This window comes from Lissotriton vulgaris, chromosome 6 (assembly GCF_964263255.1).
Source record: "Lissotriton vulgaris chromosome 6, aLisVul1.2, whole genome shotgun sequence".
Taxonomy (NCBI): domain Eukaryota; kingdom Metazoa; phylum Chordata; class Amphibia; order Caudata; family Salamandridae; genus Lissotriton; species Lissotriton vulgaris.
This window is the reverse complement of record NC_141694.1, coordinates 1,504,263,222-1,504,283,263: the sequence shown is the minus strand read 5'-3', so window position 1 is coordinate 1,504,283,263 and position 20,042 is coordinate 1,504,263,222. Positions and strand designations below refer to the sequence as shown.

General features: G+C 47.1%; 1 protein-coding gene across 6 annotated transcripts in view; it reads right to left on the bottom strand.

Moving 5' to 3' along the window:
• GZF1 (GDNF inducible zinc finger protein 1) overlaps nucleotides 1–20,042 on the bottom strand; it is a 104,489-nt gene that overhangs the window by 19,775 nt on the left and 64,672 nt on the right. For all 6 annotated transcript variants that reach the window (XM_086927678.1, XM_086927676.1, XM_086927674.1 and 3 more), the window contains exon 5: nucleotides 17,201–17,358. In XM_086927678.1, the coding sequence (XP_086783804.1) occupies nucleotides 17,201–17,358 (158 nt within the window). The remainder of the gene's footprint in view (nucleotides 1–17,200; nucleotides 17,359–20,042) is intronic.

Sequence of the window (20,042 nt, the reverse complement as noted above, 5' to 3'; positions counted from 1 at the left end):
TGTAACTCCCTGTTTCCCCCTCTGATGCTCTGTGGGGTGACCTCAATAACCAAAGAATTTCACCTTTGGGTGACCATCATTGGGTGCCTGGCATGTGGCCACATGAAGTGCTACAGGGTACTTATCTTGTTTATGAATCGCACAAATATGTTCCGCGATCCTGTCCTTTAAAGGTCTAATAGTGCTTCCTACGTAGTATTTACCACAGGTGCACTCGATGATGTATGTAACAAATCTGGTTGTACAATTTATGTTACTGTTAATAGTATGCGTTTCCCCATAAGTGTCAGTGAAAAACCTAATGCCGTGTTTGGCCCATTTGCACATGGTGCAAAAACCACATTTGTAGAAACCATGGCTATGTTTTGTGAGCCAGTTCGATGTCGTTACATCACGTGGAATGGTAGGACTCAACCTATTCCTAAGAGTGCGGCCTTTTCTACATTGATTTGAGGGCGGTCAGAAGAACAAGTTACTTACCTTCAGTAACAATATATCTGTAAGAAACAGTAGTTAGTATTAGATTCCTTACCTTAGAATATCCCCAGGCGTCAGACTGGATCCGGAAACTTTTGCGTAGCAATACCCCTGCGCATCGGTAGGGGTCGTCCGAGGCTCCGCGTCCGTCGTCGGCGTCGTTAGCGCTGGAATGACGTCGCAGGAGTACTTAGACCCCGCACTCGCGCGCTGACGTCAGTTCTTATACACCGCTTTTCCGCGCCAGATACGCAGAGCCATGATAGAACCAACACTGGTGACATGAAACTAGGGCCCTGAAAGGGGAGGACCTTAACCCTAGATATCGGTTTGCAGAACTGGGAGGATGGGTGGGTCGGTAAGGAATCTAATACTAACTACTGTTTCTTACAGATATATCGTTACCGAAGGTAACTTGTTCATCTGAAAGAAACAGGTTAGTATTAGATTCCTTACCTTAGGATAGATACCCCAGCAATACCAACCCCGGTGGTGGGTCTGCGAACCAATAATCACACCAGAAAGTCCTGGAGGACGGAACGGCCAAAGAAGCCATCCCTTCCGGACTTGACTGTCCAGGCAGTAGTGTCTTGCGAACGTGTGCAGCGAGGCCCACGTAGCTGCCTGACAGATGTCCTGCAAGGGGACTCCCCGGCCCAGGGCAGTAGTAGCCACCATGGCCTGAGTGGAAGGGGCCCTCAGCCCAACAGGATGTTCTTTTTTAGCCAAGAAGTAGCATGCCTTGATGCACAAAACGACCCACCGAGAGATGGTCCATTTCTGCACCGCCCATCCCTTCTTAGCTCCCACGTAACCAACAAAGAGTTGGTCATCCACCCGGAACTGGCGTGTGCGATCCAGATTGAAGGAAAGCGCACGCTTTGGGTCCAGACGGTGGAGCCGCTCTTCCTCTTTAGAGGGATGCAGAGGCTGAAAGAAGGTGGGCAAGGTGATGGACTGCCCGATATGGAAGGCCGTGACTACCTTGGGCAGGAAAGAGGGTCTTGTCCGCAACACAACCTTGTCCGGATGGACAGAGAGGAAAGGAGGTTTGGAAGAAAGAGCCTGGAGCTCACTCACTCTCCTGACAGAGGTGATGGCAACCAGGAAAGCAGTCTTAAGGGTAAGAAGACGGAGAGGACAGTTGTGAAGTGGTTCGAAGGGAGCGCACATCAGATAAGTTAGTACAAGGTTCAAGTCCCACTGAGGCATCACGAAAGGAACAGGGGGGAACATATGAGTGATGCCCTTCAAGAACCTATTTACAATGGGGGACTTGAACAAAGATGGCTGATCAGGTAGCCTTAAGAAGGCGGAAAGGGCAGAAAGGTAGCCCTTGATAGTGCCCAGAGCAGAGCCCTGCTGGGCAAGAGAAAGAAGGAAGAGGAGAAAGAGGGGCATTGAGTGGATCCACAGCCTTTGCTGTGCACCATGCCACAAATTTGTTCCACCTGCAGGCGTATACCGACTTTGTGGAGGGCGCCTGGCTGCCAGAATCACAGTACAGACTTCAGGAGGCAAGTCAAATGGCCTCAACTGTCGCCGCTCAATCTCCAAGCATGGAGGTAGAGACTGGACAGGTTCGGGTGGAGTACCGTCCCCTGCTGCTGCGACAGAAGGTCCTCCTGAAGAGGCAGACGAATCGGAGGATCGACTGACATACTGAGTAGCTCGGGATACCAGTACCTTCATGCCCAGTCCGGAGCCACAAGGATGACTTGGGCCCGGTCGCGCTTGATTTTCTTCAGCACTCTGGGCAGAAGTGGTATAGGCGGAAAGGCATACAACAGACCGCAACTCCACTCGCGTCGAAAAGCGTCCCCGAGCGAATGCCGCCTTGGAAATTTCAACACGCAGAACTGATGACATTGCGCGTTCTCTTTGGTGGCGAATAGATCTAACCAAGGCTCTCTCCACTGCAGAAAGAGGGCTTGCACCACGTCCGAGTTCAGGCGCCATTCGTGATCCATCATGCACCTTCGGCTGAGCTCGTCAGCCTTGGCGTTCAGAGAACCTGTCAGGTGTGGAGCCACCAGGGTCACCCCCTGATGCTCCAGCCTCTGCCAGAGGCGCAGAGTCTCTTGGCAGAGGGTCTACGACCCCACCCCGCCCTGTTTATTGCAGTACCACATGGCAGTGGTGTTGTCTGTGAACACCTGCACTACAATCCCCCGGACAGAGGGGAGGAATGCCTTCAGTGCTAGACGAATCGCCCGCAGCTCCAGAAGGTTGATATGGAGCCGGGACTCCGCCGGAGACCAGAGGCCTCTGATCTCTGCCTCTCCCATGTGGCCACCCCAGGCCTGGAGGGACGAGTCCGTCACAACTGCGTGCTCCGGTTGGGGGAGGGAGACGGATCTGTCGCTGACCCAATCTCGGTCCGTGAGCCACCACTGCAGCTGTCTCATAGTGCCCTCCGAGATCAGGACATGGTCGGACAGGTTGCCCTGATGCTGGGCCCACTGAAACTTCAGGTCCCACTGCAGAGCCCGCATCCGCCACCGGGCGTGATGCACCAGGCCATCAGCCCCAGAAGCTGCAGCGTCAACCTGACCGAGACCCGGGATAAAGGTTGAAAGATTGGAATCAGAGCCTGAATATCCCGAACCCGTTGTTCGGGAGGATAAACCCGAAACTGCGCCGAGTCGAGAACCGCTCTGATGAAGAGGAGCTTTTGAGAGGGCCACAGGTGTGACTTTGGCACATTGATGGAAAACCCCAGCTGGTGCAGGAGGTCTGCCGTTGTCTGGAGATGGCTGACGACTGTCTGGGGCGAGCCCGCCTTCAACAACCAGTCGTCGAGGTAGGGAAAGACTGAAACCCCTAACCTGCACAGATGAGCTGCGACCACCGCCATCACCTTCGTGAACACCCAGGGGGCGCTGCTAAGGCCGAAGGGGAGCACGGTAAACAAAGTGCTAGTGGCCTACCGTGAACCGCAGGTAGCGCCGGTGGGCCGGCAGGACGGGGATGTGGAAATAAGCGTCCTGCAAGTCCAACGCTACCATCCAGTCTCCTGGGTCCAGGGCAGCCAAGACCTGAGCCAATGTCAGCATTTTGAACTTTTCCTTCCGGAGGAAGCTGTTGACGTTCCGTAGGTCCAAGATAGGGCGCAGGCCCCCTTTGCCCTTCTTGGGTACCAGAAAGTAGTGGGAGTAACAACCACTCCCTACTTCCGGCCCAGGAACGCGCTCGATGGCCCCCTTGGCCAAGAGGGCCGTAACTTCCTCTTGCAGAAATTGCAAGTGATCCCCCGACACACGGTGGTATTGCGGTGGCATGGCTGGAGAGGTCGCCTCGAAGGGGAGGGAGTAGCCCCTTCGGAGGATTTGCAGCACCCACATGTCCGACGTGACAGTGGGCCAGTGGAAGTTGTGATGGCGAACCCTAATGAATAGAGTTGATTAATGACGTTCAGGCCACCCAACTTCTTCTTTCCATTACTGAACTAGAGCATACTCCATATGACATGGAATTACTCTTAGAGGAATTGGATATTGAAAAGGACCAGACCATAGCAAGTGGTCTGAGGTCCAAATCAAGATGGATCCCCACTTTACCGGGAGGGAATCCCATTGACAATTCCTACAAAAGAGTATTGGAAGACATCGACAAACTTCATCCACAACATGGTAGAAAAACTTTTATGTATAAAGACAACCTTACTAAGGGGGAATGCTATGCTTTAAATACACTGACCAAAGACAACGACTTAACTATAAGAGAAGCAGACAAGGGAGGAAACGTAGTAATAATGAATTGAGTTGATTATGAGGCTGAAATACTCAATCAGCTAAGTGACCATTCTTGCTACGAACTTCTCCCACAGAATCCCATAGGACCACTTACTATTAAAATCAATAGAAAATTGAGTTTGTGGAAGGAAGCTGGTCTGATAGACAATGATGAATTTCTTTATTTGAAAGTTTACCGACCTACGTACCCATGGCTATACACACTACCCAAGGTGCACAAGAATTTGCCTTTCCCGCCAGGTAGATCCATCGTCTCGGGCATGGGTGGGCCCATTGAGAGAATAGCTGAATACGTAGATTTGTGTTTGGGTCCCCTGATACGAAACCTGCCATCCTACATACAGAACAAAACAATTGCCAGTACTGTGCACTAGTTTAAATCCAGGTGAAAGAAGAAGCTCCTAGTTGCTACTTCCAGAAAAGACCACTCTTTCAGTCGAAGTTTCTAGTAGAAAAATTAGAACTCTTTTATTTAGTCTTTCTGTTGTCAATTTAGTTTGTTTTTTATGTATATTTTTTCAAAGGAAAGATTTTTCACATATAAATGTACATACATGTATTTACAACATCAAACATTCATCATATATAGAAAATGGAGGAGTACAGTTTTTTGGAACAGGGGGGATTGATGGATTGTGGAGACACTAAAGACACAAATAGACACAAGACACGTGTACACAAGACAGTGAATATATAACTAACATTTCTGGGGCGCGGTGGTAATTGGTGGTATAGTTTTATCAAGAATCCTCAACTAATTCAGTTGCTGCAATTAATTACGGAGCTAAATCCTAAACCTATTAGCAATCATAGGAATGGTGGAATACAGTACATAAGCTCCAAAAAAAATCACAAAAGTAACTAAGACCAAACACTATTTCCCAATATTTTTCTATCACTCTTATTTAGAGTGATAGAAATAAGGGTGTAGGAGATAAGCATAATAAAGCACACACTGGTGCATGCACAGGGATACCTACCATTTTGGACTGATATGCACTGTACAGTTTAATCCACCTTGGAAATGGGCATAAGAAGTGCCCAGAGATGAGGATGCTATTTGTGGCAGTTGAAACTTGCATCAACTGCAGTATATTCTCTAGAGTCCCTACAGAAGAAGCAGAAGAGCTACTTACAGGAATACGAATTAAGCATCCAGTCACTGTATATGCACTGAGGAGTCCAGCTAAAGACAGCTGGAAGAAAGCCACAGGAATGGGCATTATGCAATCAGCTGTATTGTATGTTTTGAGTAGTAACACCAGGGAGAATTAGTAAATACCAGGGAGAATTAGTAACAGTAATACGACAAATTTCTTCCTCTCTCCAGGAATTAACCAACAAAATCATTAAAGACGTTGTAATTATTTGGGGAGGCGATTTTAACCAAAGATTGTGTAGGAATAATGATCAGATGATCTGCGGTCTTATGGACGAGAATGTACACCCGATAATGCACTTTCCCCACACAACAATAGTGGCTGTTTAAACGAAACCCTTTTCGCTCTAGATCTAGGTTTGGCCAATAATATGTTAAATCCTTGGATTGCGCCAATCCCGACCTTTAATGGTAGAGGAAGGTTCAGTACAATAGATTTTATTTTTATTTCCTGTAAAGCGGAATCACGAGTTATGAATTTCACGACTCATGACAATGCTATTAGTGATCATTACCCTAATAGCATCACTCTATCACTTCTACAGAAGTCAGATAGCCATAACACATTGAGGACTCTGGAGCAAAATACTCTGATTTTAGACAGGCTAAATGGGTTCTCACTTAAATGGGATAAAGTGGATCCTGCAGTTATTACCACAAATGTAGTAAAATCATCGCGAACAGCGATTGAAAAATGCCTCGATACCACCACCTCCCGACGAGGAAGTTTTGACTCATCTTTTGACTGTTACTAAAACAATAAAAGAAGCCTTTTTTGTGAAATTAAAAAACAGAAAGCCCAAAACGAAAAGCTGGTTCAATAGTAGTTGCACAAAAGCGTACTCAAAATTAAAAGTTGCACTACATAAAACAGAACGGGATGCCCAGGAAATCGCCACACTTAGAAAGGAGTAACCAACCTATAAAATTCAAGAAAATTGAATTGAAAAAGGAACTGTGGGACTAACTCCACAAAAGTTGTACCTTAAGGGATAGTGCTGCTTTTTGGGCAGTTATTAGATCTCCCTTCCTTTCTGATTCTAGAGACAATCCTAAAATGGATGTTGCGATTGACGAACCGACTTGGGTTGAACACTTTGTCCGGATATTTGGCCTTTCTTTTAAGGGGAAAGAAGCTGACCATCGTCAGGGAAAGACAAACCCTGAACCTAAAATATCTCCATTTCCCATAGCCCTTGCCATAACGCACTATGAAGTAGCGCTTGCACTGAAGGCCAGCAAAAACGGAAAGGCGCCAGGCCCCGATGGGTACCAATTGATTTCTTTAAATTTGATCTGGACTTGTGGACCCCAATTCTGACCAGAGTTCTGCAGGCATCATGCGCGATGGGGCTTGTGGACTCATGGTTAGAATCCATTCTCGTACCCATCTTTAAAAAAGGGGACCGACATTCGCCATCTTGCTATCTAACCCAATCTCTCTGCTGGATTCCCTTGGGAGAGTCATCCTACACCGCCTCCAGCATTGGGCGGACGATGGCAGAATCCTATCAGATATACAATTTGGGTTTTGGGAAGGGCTTGGCATCATTGAACAAGCCCTTAACTTGTCTCTTCTGATGGGCAAGTACGTAAACGCGAAGGGAGGGGTCCTATATATGGCGTATGTTGATTTATCGGCCACTTTTGACGGCGTTAGTCACTCAAAATTATGGACAGTTTTACTGGAAATGGGGGTAGAGCAGGCTCTTGTCAATTTCCTGCATGAGTTATACTCAGATGCTACAGCCAGAGTAAGGTATGGTGTTAGGGGGGGAACTTACAGCGCCATTCCGGGTAGAGAGAGGGGTTAGATAGGGCTGCGTCCTGGCCCCCTTTCTTTTTACACTCTATACCAATGGTTTAGAGCGGGACATGGTAAAGGGGAGCCAGGACCTGCCCACAATCAAAAAGCGTCCAATACCGGCCCTACCATACGCCGATGACGCTGTGATACTAGCCCGTACCCCCGTAGAGCTACAACGTGCTCTTGTGAGATATAACTCCTTTATGGCCAATCTGGACTTTAACATTAAAAAAACTTTTGTCATGTCTTCCAGTCCCAAAATAAAGAAAACCAAGGCTATTTTTCTCAACAATGTAAAACTCGAGAGCACCAATACATATCCTTACCTGGGAATTGTAATAGACCATAAAACCTCTTGGAAGCAGGCTATTAAGTCTAGGAAACTGCTCTTTATGAGGGCTACTGTCGCGCTAGTAAACTTTTCTCGAAGACTGGGAAGAAGGCCCCCCACCAAACTCATTGAGATATATAAAGCTAAATGCTTAACTGTCGCAACCTATGGGGCCGGTGTATGGGGCTATGGAAAGGTAGAGGCTCTACAAAACGTTGAAAATAGTTTTTTGAGGTATCTTCTTGTCGTCCCCCAAGGCACTGCGACCTATTCGTGTCATTGGTCGTGGTAAATTTTAATTACCTATACGGAATTTATGCGGTAAAGTTCAATAAGAATAACTCAGTCAAAATAAGAAGGCAGAGTCCGTGGTATCTGAGGTTTAAAAGGGGTTTTATTCCTTAAAAAGGAATTGGTTCGAACCAGGTACAATGACCCATCGCCACGAGGGTTCAGGGTAGGAATTGCAATGGACATGTACAATGATTCATTAACAGGAAATCATATATATATAGTCATTTCATACAGTAATGTTGAATGCAGAAGGCGTAACAGCTGAGAGAAACGAGATAAGAACAGAAATACGTAACAGAAGGCGTGCACTAGGGCGTACACGGAGGTGTGTGCTAGAAACGTCACATAAAGTTGTCATAAGTGGGTGGATCCCTAGAAGGATCCTGCAGAGTCAGCAAAAACATGTGGCAGAGATGCGCGCGCAGCAGCATGACGTATGATTGACGTGCAACTGGAGGGTGAAGGGGACTTGACATCTAGCCCTACATGTGGAGACAGAAGTCTGGAGTGTCAGAACAACCTAATCCCAAATCATATCTAATATCTTGTGTTTAAGGAACTGTATTATCTAGAAGGAAAGGTCTCTCGGGCAGAGGCTATTCTATACTGACTGCTAATGTGTGCATATGCGACTGCGTGTCTACGTGTAAAGCAAGGGGGCCATGGGCCTACCATGGTAACGGAGGCTATGAATTACTTGCATGGAGACAGAAAGGCCGGGCCCTTTGCTCTGCAGCTGGGAAGGATGTTTACCTAAACTACTAGACAGGAATGTATTTTTCGAGGAGCGGAGCAGATAACATGAAGGCTGAATACAGTCTTGGCAGGCCGGCAGGCTGAGCCAGGCACCGCTAGCCGCGCAGGGAGTGAGTGAAAGGTCATGGATACAGATGCAGATCCAGGCTGTAGCATCCAGAGGCAGAAGGCAGGAGAAAGCTTGAATGGCAGAAAACAAGGCCCAACTCGCCAGGGCCAGAAAAACGTGAAAGTGCACCATGTAAAGACGTTGGCAAGGCACACTTAGGAACTGAATATCGGACCCATTCATGGTGGATCTGAAAGAGGACATGTTAACGTTGGACGCAAATGTATTTGCGTCTTCATAGCTGTGTATTAGTCTGCGGTGCGTGTGGAAGCGCCCCTTCCTTGGCCACGAAAGGAGCGAAAGGCACCCGTTTGGTGGCGTGGGGCCGAGAGGCCCAAGGACTTGCCCGTAGCCCCGGAGCCCTTAAAACGCTCAAGCGCATGGTCTGCCTTGTCGCTAAAGAGGCGACGGCCATCAAACGGCATGTCCAAAAGGGTGGCCTGGACAACAGCCGAAAAGTTGGCAACCAGGCGTGGCGTTGAACTGCCACCGTCGTTGCCATCGCTCTGCCCAGTGAGTCCGTAGTATCCTGCCCACATCGGATGAAATAGCGTGCCGCATGTCGACTCTCCGCAAGGGCTTGGGCGAGTTTAGTCCGGGCCTCCTCCGGACATTGTGGCAGCACGTCCGCGACCGTGTCCCACAGAGTGTGGGTATAGCGGCCCAAGAGGCATGCGGTATTGACTGACCGCAGTCCCAAACTCAGGGACGAGAACACCTTCTTACCGAATTGTTCGTACCTCTTGGATTCCCGATCGGGCGGAGACGTCGGGATTGCGGTCTGGGAAGAAGAGGCCTGGATAACCAGGCTCTCGGGGTGGGGTGGGTGGACAAGAAGCAAGGGTCGCCGAAGCCGGGCGGTAGCGTCTGGCCACGTTCCTATCTACAGGCTGACCTGTAGCGGGCTTGGACGTGCCCAAAAGAATGTCACACAAGGCCTCATTAAACGGCAGTAGAGGCTCAGCCAAGCTTGCCTGGGGTTTAAGGTCCTCAATGAGGAGGTTAGTCCTCAAGGCCGCGACGGGGAGCCCCAGGCCCAATGCCTTGGCCGCCCGCGTCAACACTACAATGTAGGCAGCCCCCTCCTCCGTAGCCACGGTTGGAGGGGAGACAAAACCAGTGTCTGGCGAAGTGTCCAGTCCACTGGCATCCCCAAGCTCACATGTCCAGTCCTGCTGAGACTGGCACTCCTGTGCCAAAGGGTCCACAGACCCCTCCCAATCTCCCTCGTCACCCATCACTTGAAATTCAGGTTCAAAGGATTGGGCCGGTTCGTGGAAATAAAAGTCTCCATACAACGTCGAGAGCGGTGCCCAGCGGCGCCGCTCTGGCGCCGGAACCGAATCGAGGGCAGGATCGGGGGTGGCGTCGCCGGTAGGCGGCGCCGGGGGTGACACTCTAGGGGCCGGCGTTGGTGAGGTCGTGAGGTCGACCGGTGACGACCTGGATCCGGAAGCGGATCCAGTGGGGGCCTGCGGCGCCGGGACCGAAGTCGCTGGCGGCGTCGGGGCCGAAGTACCCTGCGGCGTCGGAGCCGAAGCACCCGACCCCTGGGCCCGAAGGCGCCACAGAACCCAACGGAGGAGGGAGAGACCTCATAGCCATGAGGTACCGCTCGACCTCCTCAGGCGTCGCATCGTGCCCAGGGACCGGAAGGTGTGAGGCAGGCTGCGGCGCCCGCAACTCAGTCAGAGCCGCGTGGGTGGTGTCACCCGAATCCCAGGCTGCGTCGCGCGAGCGTCGGGGTGGGTCAGAAGAGCGATGACGCCTTTCTGACCTCTCATGCCTCTTACATGAGGAACTTGATCCCGAAGACCGATGCCGACTCGGAGCTACAAGGGCTCCGACCCCGCGACCGGTCCCTCGACCTCCTGTGGGACCGGGACCTTGAACAGTGCGGGCCGACTGCCGGATCTCAAGTCGCTTGCGGGACCGCTCCCTCCTAGCCTTGGACGTCAGGGCCCGGCAGTCGGAGCAGGTTCGGTCGACGTGGTCGAGGCCTAGACACTGAAGGCACCGGCGATGGGGGTCGGAAAGCAACATCATTCGGCTACACTTGGAGCAGGGTTTGAACACGGGCATCTCTACCGGCACCGTAGGAGTCGAACGACTTGAGAAAAACCAGATCAAAAGATGAAAAAAGTTTAGTCAAAAAGTGACTAAGGGGTAGAGCTTCTCCGGTTCTGCGCTAGCTGGTGCGGAAAAAAGAAGAACCAACGTCAGCGCGTGAGGGTGGCGTCTAGGTACTCCGGCGACATCATTCCGGCGCTAACGACGCCGACGACGGCCGCGGACGACGCCTACCGACGCGCAGGGGTATTGCTACGCAAAAGTTTCCGGATCCAGTCTGACGCCTGGGGGTATTCTAAGGTAAGGAATCTATCACTAACGTGTCTCTTTCAGATAATTCGGTTCAGGCTGGACACCTTTTATCGTCTAGTTACCTTTTCAAAAACAGTTGTTTGGGCAACAAATTAACCACTGTGCCCCTGTGATGATTTTTCTACCCAATCTTCAATTCATGCCGATCTTATTCTGTAAGTTCTACAATGAACCAAGAAGGCTCTGGCTCATCCAGATTTTAAAAACTATGGGTCTTCGAAGATGCTGCCCTGCACTCCTCACCCTCCAATTTTTGGATGATGAGCGCACTGCGAAAGCCATAGCTAAATTCTTGAAGTTCATTGTTAGACATAGGCCAAATTTAGAGTAGACCATGTAAACTCTATTTTAAGATTTATTTTCTCTCGTTGTACCGCTTAAGATGCTTTTAAGAGGTTTTTAGGCCGTTTTTAAAGGATTGTACCCTTTGCACTTTATGATCTTGTTACAGCTGAAAATGAATTTTATCATGTAACCTTTTAGTGATATGGATTTAAAAAAAAAGAAGTTTTTGTTATCTGGAAAATGTCTAATGTACTTTTATGGTTTTTCTATTTGATGAAAGCCGAATAAAGAAATTTTGATTTGATTTGATTTGAGTAGTTCACAATTTAGCAGCAGGTTAAGTCCCATAGAAATGAGCATTACACAACCATCCATGGTAAAGGTTAAAAGGAGTCCTCAAAGAAGCAGTAAAGAGGAACCTATAGGAATAAACAAATTGGACAACCACCAAAGTATATGCTCTGGTGGGTCACCGTGGAGCAACAAAGAAGTCTCCAATATACAAGCAGCTCCTTTGTAGGTCTGAAAAGTCTACCAAAGAGTGCAAGGGAGCACCCACATGGATGGGGCTTGTACAATTAACAAAGGTAAATGCTCTGAGGAGTTTAGCCAGGTTGGGAAAAGGAGCAACACATTGGATTGGATATTTTACAATCAGATATGTTACATGGGCTGCAAAGTACTCTGTGATGTGGCAGGGAGTTCCCCATAGCAGTGAGGGCTATACAAGCGACCATGACATATGTTCTGAGGAGTCCACCCAGGAGTGCCAGGATTTGCAGAGGAGCAACACAAAGAGTTAACAGAAATGACATACGCAAGGGTCTCTACAGGCCATTCAGGAGCAGTGATAGCATAGCCACTGTTGTGAGGGTTGCTAAGGTATCGCATGAATATAAATCAGTGATTCTGTTGACAGACTGTATTTAGGATGAATAATAAGAAAGGCTGTTGCAAGGTGAAAGGAAAGGTTAAGGAGAAAGTGAATATGTCAGAGGTTCTAGCTCACAGGCCTTTTCAACCCACAAACAGACAATGCCACAGAGTGCTGCCCTAAACATCACTGCTCTTTACCTGGACACCTTGGGGGAAGAGGTTAAAAAATGCAAGGGCAGCAATATCATGTGACAGTGCGCTTAGGGGTAGTTCTGATGGGAGGAGAGTGAAGCAAAGAGAGCAAGTCCCAGATGCGGGGGCATTTGCTGAGGTCCCTAGTAGGGGAGTGATGTACAAGCCCACCATAAAACATTTCATTGCACAGAATCTGTGTGCTACAGAGTTTGCAAACCTACATTACCAAATCAAGGCACCGTAATCAGAGAATATTAGAGCTGCAGATGGCACTACAATGCAGCTTTCAGGGCCAGTGAGCACACAGAACAAAGGAGGAAGAAAATGTGATGGGACGGAAACTTAGTGCAATAGCAACTTTACTGCCCAAAACATTCTAGGCCCATCAGTATCAGTGGGAAATGTCTGCGTCGAGGTCTAGAGTTGCAGAACCATTGAAGAAAAAAAAACTCTGTGTTTCTAAGAGGCATGACAGTAAGACAAATGAAGACATGAGCATAAGGAGGGACGGAGCTATGGCTCAGGAAGCGATCAGGAAGGGACGAAAGAGGCCCTCATAGGAACAGCAAACATTAAATATGACTAATTAAGGTAACATATATAGAGATGGAGCAGCTCTGTCCTGGTACCAATTCCATGCTTTCTTAGCAGGTTTTGTAGTTAATTATACAGATTCAAACGTTGTGACTGTACGGTGTGAAAGGCATCATTCCTTTCATCTACTTTATTCAATGTTTATATAGGACCGTTGTCCAAATATTAACACATAAGCTGAAGGCACACATTATTTTATGTCTTCATACCGCAGCACCAATAACAGGTGTACAGTTTTCGAAATGCCTAGAAACAGCAGCATGGAATTGAATGACACTCAATTTTTTATAACTGAAAACAAACATTTGGATCTTGGTCATGGAAGTGAGAAAACTGTTGGTGATTTATTTTCTGGCCACCTTCCTTGAGAATAACCCCTCAACCTTCGGGCTATTTTAGAAACTGACTCGTAATAGATTATGGACAATCAGACAATGCAGAGGTTTAGTCTTTATAAAACATTTATAAAAAAGTTAAAACGATTTAGAGAAAGATATGCAGCATAAGTGCACTATTTCAAAAGCACAAGTTGTATATTTCGCTATTTCAGCCTAGTAATGCCAGCATTTTCGAACCTAACGCTGCAGTTGTACAAAAATATGCTATAAGATTGTTTTATTGCATGAGACAATGTTGGTAATGTCTCACAAGCTTATTGTTTCTTACACTGGCTAACAGTGCAATAGTGTGTAATGTTCTAAGCCTGTCACGTGGCAGATAGGGACATTGTCGACATCGCTCAGCTAGCATGAGCCCTGTGTTAGACCTGTCAGCCCTTTGGGTGGTCCCTCCTTTTTTTTTTCTTTTTCCCTTTCTGCCTTCTATTTTTGTGTCCACCGATATTTTTGGATGTTGACTTTTAAACCTCCGGGCGTCTCAACACTGCTAATCAGTGCTGAGGTGCAGGTTTGCCCTTTCTAAAATGGTGGCCTATTGAGTTTTTTAAAATGGTTGCCCTCTCAGGAGTTACCTCAGAGCCATGGCCCATAGGCTAGCATTAGGGGGATCTAGAACCTTCTGGTCCCTTCTAGTGACCTGGGCCTAGGTTATATAAGGGAGCTCACTGGTCAGCCATTTTGTACACACTAAGGAACTGACTGGAGTGCAGACTGCTGCATATGGGGGATGGTGATCCTGACCAGGTTGATGGTTCTTAGGGGCTGCTGCCTGGTGTGGTGAATCTACCACCCTACCTGCTAAAAAGGCCCAGCTGTGAGAGGAGTACACAGGACCTAGCACCAGTGTGGGGAGTGGTTAATGACCACTACCTCCCCCGTTGAACGTTGAGATCGCCAGGCCGCAGAGGGACCTCATGTCGCCTAATTAAGAGGTAGTGAGTGGAAACTATAAGTTGGTTGGTGTTGGCTACAATTAGACTGGGAAAAAGAAAAGATCCTTTGGGTCACCCGTACAGTGAAGGGGAGGAGGAGAGGAAAAAAAAGCTAACAGTACGTTGCCCTCTAAGTGCCCTGCTCCCTACTGCCACAGACAGCGAGAAAGGTGAAGGAGAGCCACCGTTACCTTGATCCCCGAGACTGTCCTTCAGGAGCCTGCGTTTCCCCGTTGTACCGCTGTCCTGCTCCTCAGCGTCGGCATTGGGGTTGGAAGGGGCGGGTCCCGCTTCACGAGAGTACCGCCCCGCTGGTCCCGGCATGGGCTGGTGGGCGTCGACAGCTGCATCTGACAGGAAGGCCGAGGCAGACGCTGAAGTAAAAGGGGCTAGTTCACCCGAGGCAGTGAAGCGGTAGGCATTGCCTTTTGTTTCTGAAAGGAAGGTGAGGAAGGAGAAAGCGCTGAACTGGCCTAGGACACCGTCCGGTGGTTCACGCGGCAATCACCCTCCGTCCCCTGCCCGAAGTGCAGTTATTCGGGGGGGGGGGGGGGGGGGGGGGGAGGGGGAGAGGGTACGTTTTTAAAGGATCGCCGGCTCCTCCTGACATCTGAGCCGGTAAGAGCCCCGAGTGTTGTGGTAGGCCCGAGTGGGGTCGGAGTGCTTTCGACCTATTCTCCGCACTGGTGTCAGGGATAATTCGGATTAATGTGTCAGGCGGACGGGGACTATTAAATTAACAAACCCAGTGCTGGACAAAGGAGAAAAAAAAGGGGGGGGGGAGAGGTAATTGTCAGTCACAGATCCTCATAGAAGTGGGCCCGGAGTTGGTATTCGGACCTGGATTCACGAAGGGGTCTGTGAAACAGAACTTGAGGAAGGTTCATAGGCAGGAGAAGACAGTAATTGACTCTGGAATCTGGAATCTAATCACCATCTGCTGAACTATACCTGCTGGTCTAACTGTCATGTAATTGGATGTTTGCTTGATTTAAATGCAATACCTGCCTACCTTACTTCTGATATATGAGACAGCCTTTTTGGTAAAATAATGGGAATACCTGTTTTTGATTCATGTAATGAATGTTGCTGCTTGACTTACTGAAACTGCAAAGTAACTGCCTGAGTTGAGGTATTAAATGGGATCGTCCAGCTTATTGTAACTGCTGGGTACTGAATTATAATCAAATGGAGGGTCATGCCTTCATGTTACAATCATATGTGTAAATGCTTAAGATGTTCTTCACTACTAGAAACTGAAGTTGATCTAAAAGCACAGGATAAAGCATTCCATTCTTTTCTAAAGACGGTGTGGTGTCGTTTTTCTAGTGGAGGTGTGCTGAGTTACTGTGCTGAGAGAGACTTAAGTACGACAAGTTGCCTTGGAGTTAGGCCTTCCCACTTTGTGCCAGGCTACCCTAGTCGGACCGGTGATTCCGGGTCTAACACCCTGCAGCCATGATGAAGCTTTTGCGCACGTTACTACTAGGCTTTATTTTTGCAATACTCTGTTTATGCCCTTCACATGAGAACTGGCTGCTGTGTTCGTTCTCTTCCTGTTCCTGGAGTTTAGTCTGAACATTGAGAGCAAGGTCGCTAAACAATGCCCCTTGTTATTCTGTTCTGATCAGATCCTAGCACCTAGACAAAACATGCTAATGCAGCTGCTGTTGAAGACTCGTACTTTGATCTTATGGTGATACATGTTTAATTAACACACTTGGAGAAGGACCTTTCCAGGGAGAAGAGCAACACACACCTACGATGTTGTAATACTATCTATAGTCTAAGGTATGGGGGTCTGCTGACAAAGCCCAGAGATCTTCTATTATATAATAATACTTCTTCTTACCAAGGGGAGGGAGGTTAGAAACTATAGTCTTTTCTCCATTGTCTTTATACAATGACATCTCCCTTCATGATGTATGGCCTAGCTGCAATGCTAACTATATTAGTGTTATGCATTTTTCTGCTCGTTGTGGCCCGTATAGAGCATTTTAGGGCACAATAATTAAAATAAATATTTGAAACTATATTTGTGTCTCGGTCAGTTCTTATTGTGGACAAGTATGAGAGTAAAGGTGTGTCTTGTTACTGCGATTCCTGAGAGATCCGGCAGTGTTGAGTTCTGGGGTTTCTAATCATTTGCTTCTTCGTGAGTGTGTAGGAAAGCGAGTGAGACACTATAGCTAGTCGGTCCTGGGCTTTTGGGCATGAAGGTGGTGGGAAGGCTTAGCTCCTATACACCGAGGTCCCCTAATCCTGCGCATAGGTCTGTGTATGTGCAGAATCCCTGTAACAAGCCTTTTTTTTAATGTTTTACCATTCCAGGATCATCTAAGGAAGAAATTCTTATTTGACAAGAATCATAGATACATTTACATTGGGTCCAGTCAACAGACATATAAATCTGGTGAACATCTAGTTATTGATAAAAGTAAATAAAAACAAAATCAATAAGTAGTTGACCCTTTTCGAAATTTTGACAATCTTTTGTGAACTGCTGAATAGCAAATTAGACTGATTCCTAACTTGCTGGACTATCCAACGTATGTAAAAACATATCTTCCGTGTTGAATTAGTGGTCTAAGGCTCACTTATATACATTTTGCCTTAGTGTCTAGGTCAAGAGAGCTTTATAGATACCAAAAATCTAATTGATGCCTATAGTTCAGGAAATGTTTGTATTGAACAAAAATGTAGTTTATGCTTCCCTTTAAATAAATAACAATACACATGAGGCATCTGAAACCTTTACATCGCTTACATGTGATACTTTAGACTCACAAAAGACATATTTTAGTAAAAAATACATTCAGAATGTCAGGAAAAAAAGTTAAATGCCCTTACTGAAGTGTGTCTCCGGAGAGTGGATTTATCAGTAAATGTTCTCCCACATGCACTGCACATAAAAGGCTTCTCTCCTGTATGTATCCGATGATGACGTTGCAAAGCATTTAGCTGGGTGAATTGCTTTCCACATTGATCACAACAATACGGCCGCTCGCCTAAATATTAAAGTAAAACATTAATTATTTTAACATTCCCAATGAATTTTCTCATGATAGAACATCTTTTGATATGGAGTCTGAGTTAAATGTTCATGGAACAGCCTTTCAAAGGAACGGCAACTCCAAATGTTGACAATATGAAATTGTGCCATTTACTCTGCATTCATTTCTAATTAGGCTTCATACCAACACATTTGGCAATCACAATAAAAATTTACAAAAACGACAACGATCCGGATACAGCATGAAGCAAAGGAATCAACAATGCAATAGGGGGCACGATGTACAAATTCCACCAATGTGTGAGTTTATAGTGTCCTAGGTGAAAAAGGCAGCGGAACAAAACCCATTAATGACTAAAGAGAACAATGACACCTGTGAAATGACAACACTATCCCTTCAGTGTTTTTATGAGTTGAAAGGCCTGGGGTCTGAGCTTACTTTATTCTTTCAAAATGAGGTGAACAACAAAGCAATAAAACTCACATATGATGGTAGAAAAAACCCATTCAGATTAATCAATACATTATATCTTTCCGCTATGCAAAACAAGGGAATGTCAAAGCTACATTTTTTAGTACTATCAAGGTATGCAATGCCAGATCTGTGTTTTCACACGAGACACTAGCATAAAAATCACTGACATCTAGAAAGCGCTTTCAAGCCATGTCATTTTCTGATTTCCAGTCACCACTGATGTCAGGAGGTAGTACACGTTTCACTGATGTGAGCTGAAGTCAACATGTCCTCCTGCTTCGACTAATTTGTGTCCATGACTTATCATTTGGAGGCATTAGGCAACAGGATTGGGAGTCAATCATTCACTATATAGTAGCTGTCTGTCAAAGCAAGGGAAAAGCCCTCCTATTTACTAGATGTAGAATGCAAATGTCAAACAGACAAAACTAATACATGACTTTCCATGAGGAGGTCATGAAGGTAAGGCTGCTTTATTGGAATGGATATAAAACCCTCCTATTGGGTGATACTTTCTAAATAGCTACAGCAGAAGGCTCAACAGACTGAACCGGGGGCATGAGGCAAACACTTCATGTTCCAGGCCTCTCTCTGCCTGAGAAAAGATGCAGTGACATCAATTATTTCAGTAGTTCAAGGGCATGGAGTTCAGAGGCAAGCTTGGGTGGGCAGACGCTGTAGCACAGCAGCTGCATCTCTGCCAGGGCCAAGTAGGTAGCTGTTCTTCTGGTCAGGTCGATGTTGGTGCATGGCAGTCCCTAAAGGGACAATTAGGAATTTGCAGCCCTGGTTAGAGAGTGATGACGCTGTATGGCAGTTTCAGCACAGAAAAGGCCTATTTGGCAGTTGGGGCTCCAATCAGGTGAAAGTCCTCATACAGCAGTTGCAGCCTTGAATAAGCCAATAAGGCACCTGCAGCCCGACTGGGCTGAAAGTGTCACACAGTAGTTGCAGGCACCATTAGGCCGAATAGGCAATTATACTTGGACCTGGTCTGACAAACCGGACGACACGGGTCACTCCGAGCTGACTCATCAGTCTACTTCCTCTGGATGTCCCACAGCAGGGCTTCTCCTTCATTGACAGTCTCTACTACTGCAGGGCGGGCCAGGAAGACTCTTTCCTTCTCTCAGCAGGCAGGCAAGCTTCAAGGCACCTCCAAAACAGAGTGTAGACTTCAGGTGATGTCCCCACCTCTGTGAGGCTGGCTGCAAGGCAGACACCAGCACTGGTTACACAAAAGTCTTTCAAATAGTCTGCGGAGCTTTCCCTGCTTTGATTTTGCAGGACTAGTAACTGGAAAAAAAAGTGGTGTGTGTCTGGGTCCCACTTTAATAGACATATCCTAGAAAGGGGACGTAGATCCACTGTTTCAAACATCAGAACCGGTTTGGGCGGCTCTCCCTTCATGGGACCTTCTCAGACTGCTTTACAGACGCACCCTTTAGAGTGATGGTACTCACAGCAGGTAGCACTAGGGCTGTCTTCAAACTGGAGCACCTATAACACAGATACAGTGAAGTGTGGGTTCCTGAACCTTGCTGTCATCACCTTAATTGAAGCATTAATCAGCGATAGGCAAAGTCGCAGGTCTGAGCTAGAATGTTCATTACCTTACACATCAGAAAGTACCATAAAAAAAATGCCAGTGCTCAGGAAAAATGAATCAGCAGCCCCTTGTACCAATTTTTTTTTTTAAAAGAATCGCTACCTTTTAGCCAGAGGAATGCACGCAATACACTACCAACATCACATCACCTATTGTGTGTATGATTGTTGGACCTGACATATTTGGTGTGGATTTCCCCCAACGTTTTGCCTTCCAGACTCCTGCTTTTGCAGGCTTTTAGGACTCTGCTAACTTTACCGCTGCTAACCTTTGTAAAGTGCTTGAGCTCTCTCCTTTAAACAAAGTAGAATTGTCTTGTAACCAATTGGCTCATTTAATGTACTTGTAAATCCCAATAAAAGTGGTATCCCATGTATCCAATGCCTGGAAATTAAATGCTACTGTGGTCCTGCAGCACTGATTGTGCCACCTACCTGAGTAGACCTGTAAACATTCTTCAAGCCTACCATTTCAGTCAATGTGTACAGTTTTAAACTGCCATTCTGACCTGGCCCAAAAAAAACACAACATTTTGCCATGCCTAAACCTTCCTCTTTAATACATACAAGTCACCCCTACGGTAGGCCTTAAACAG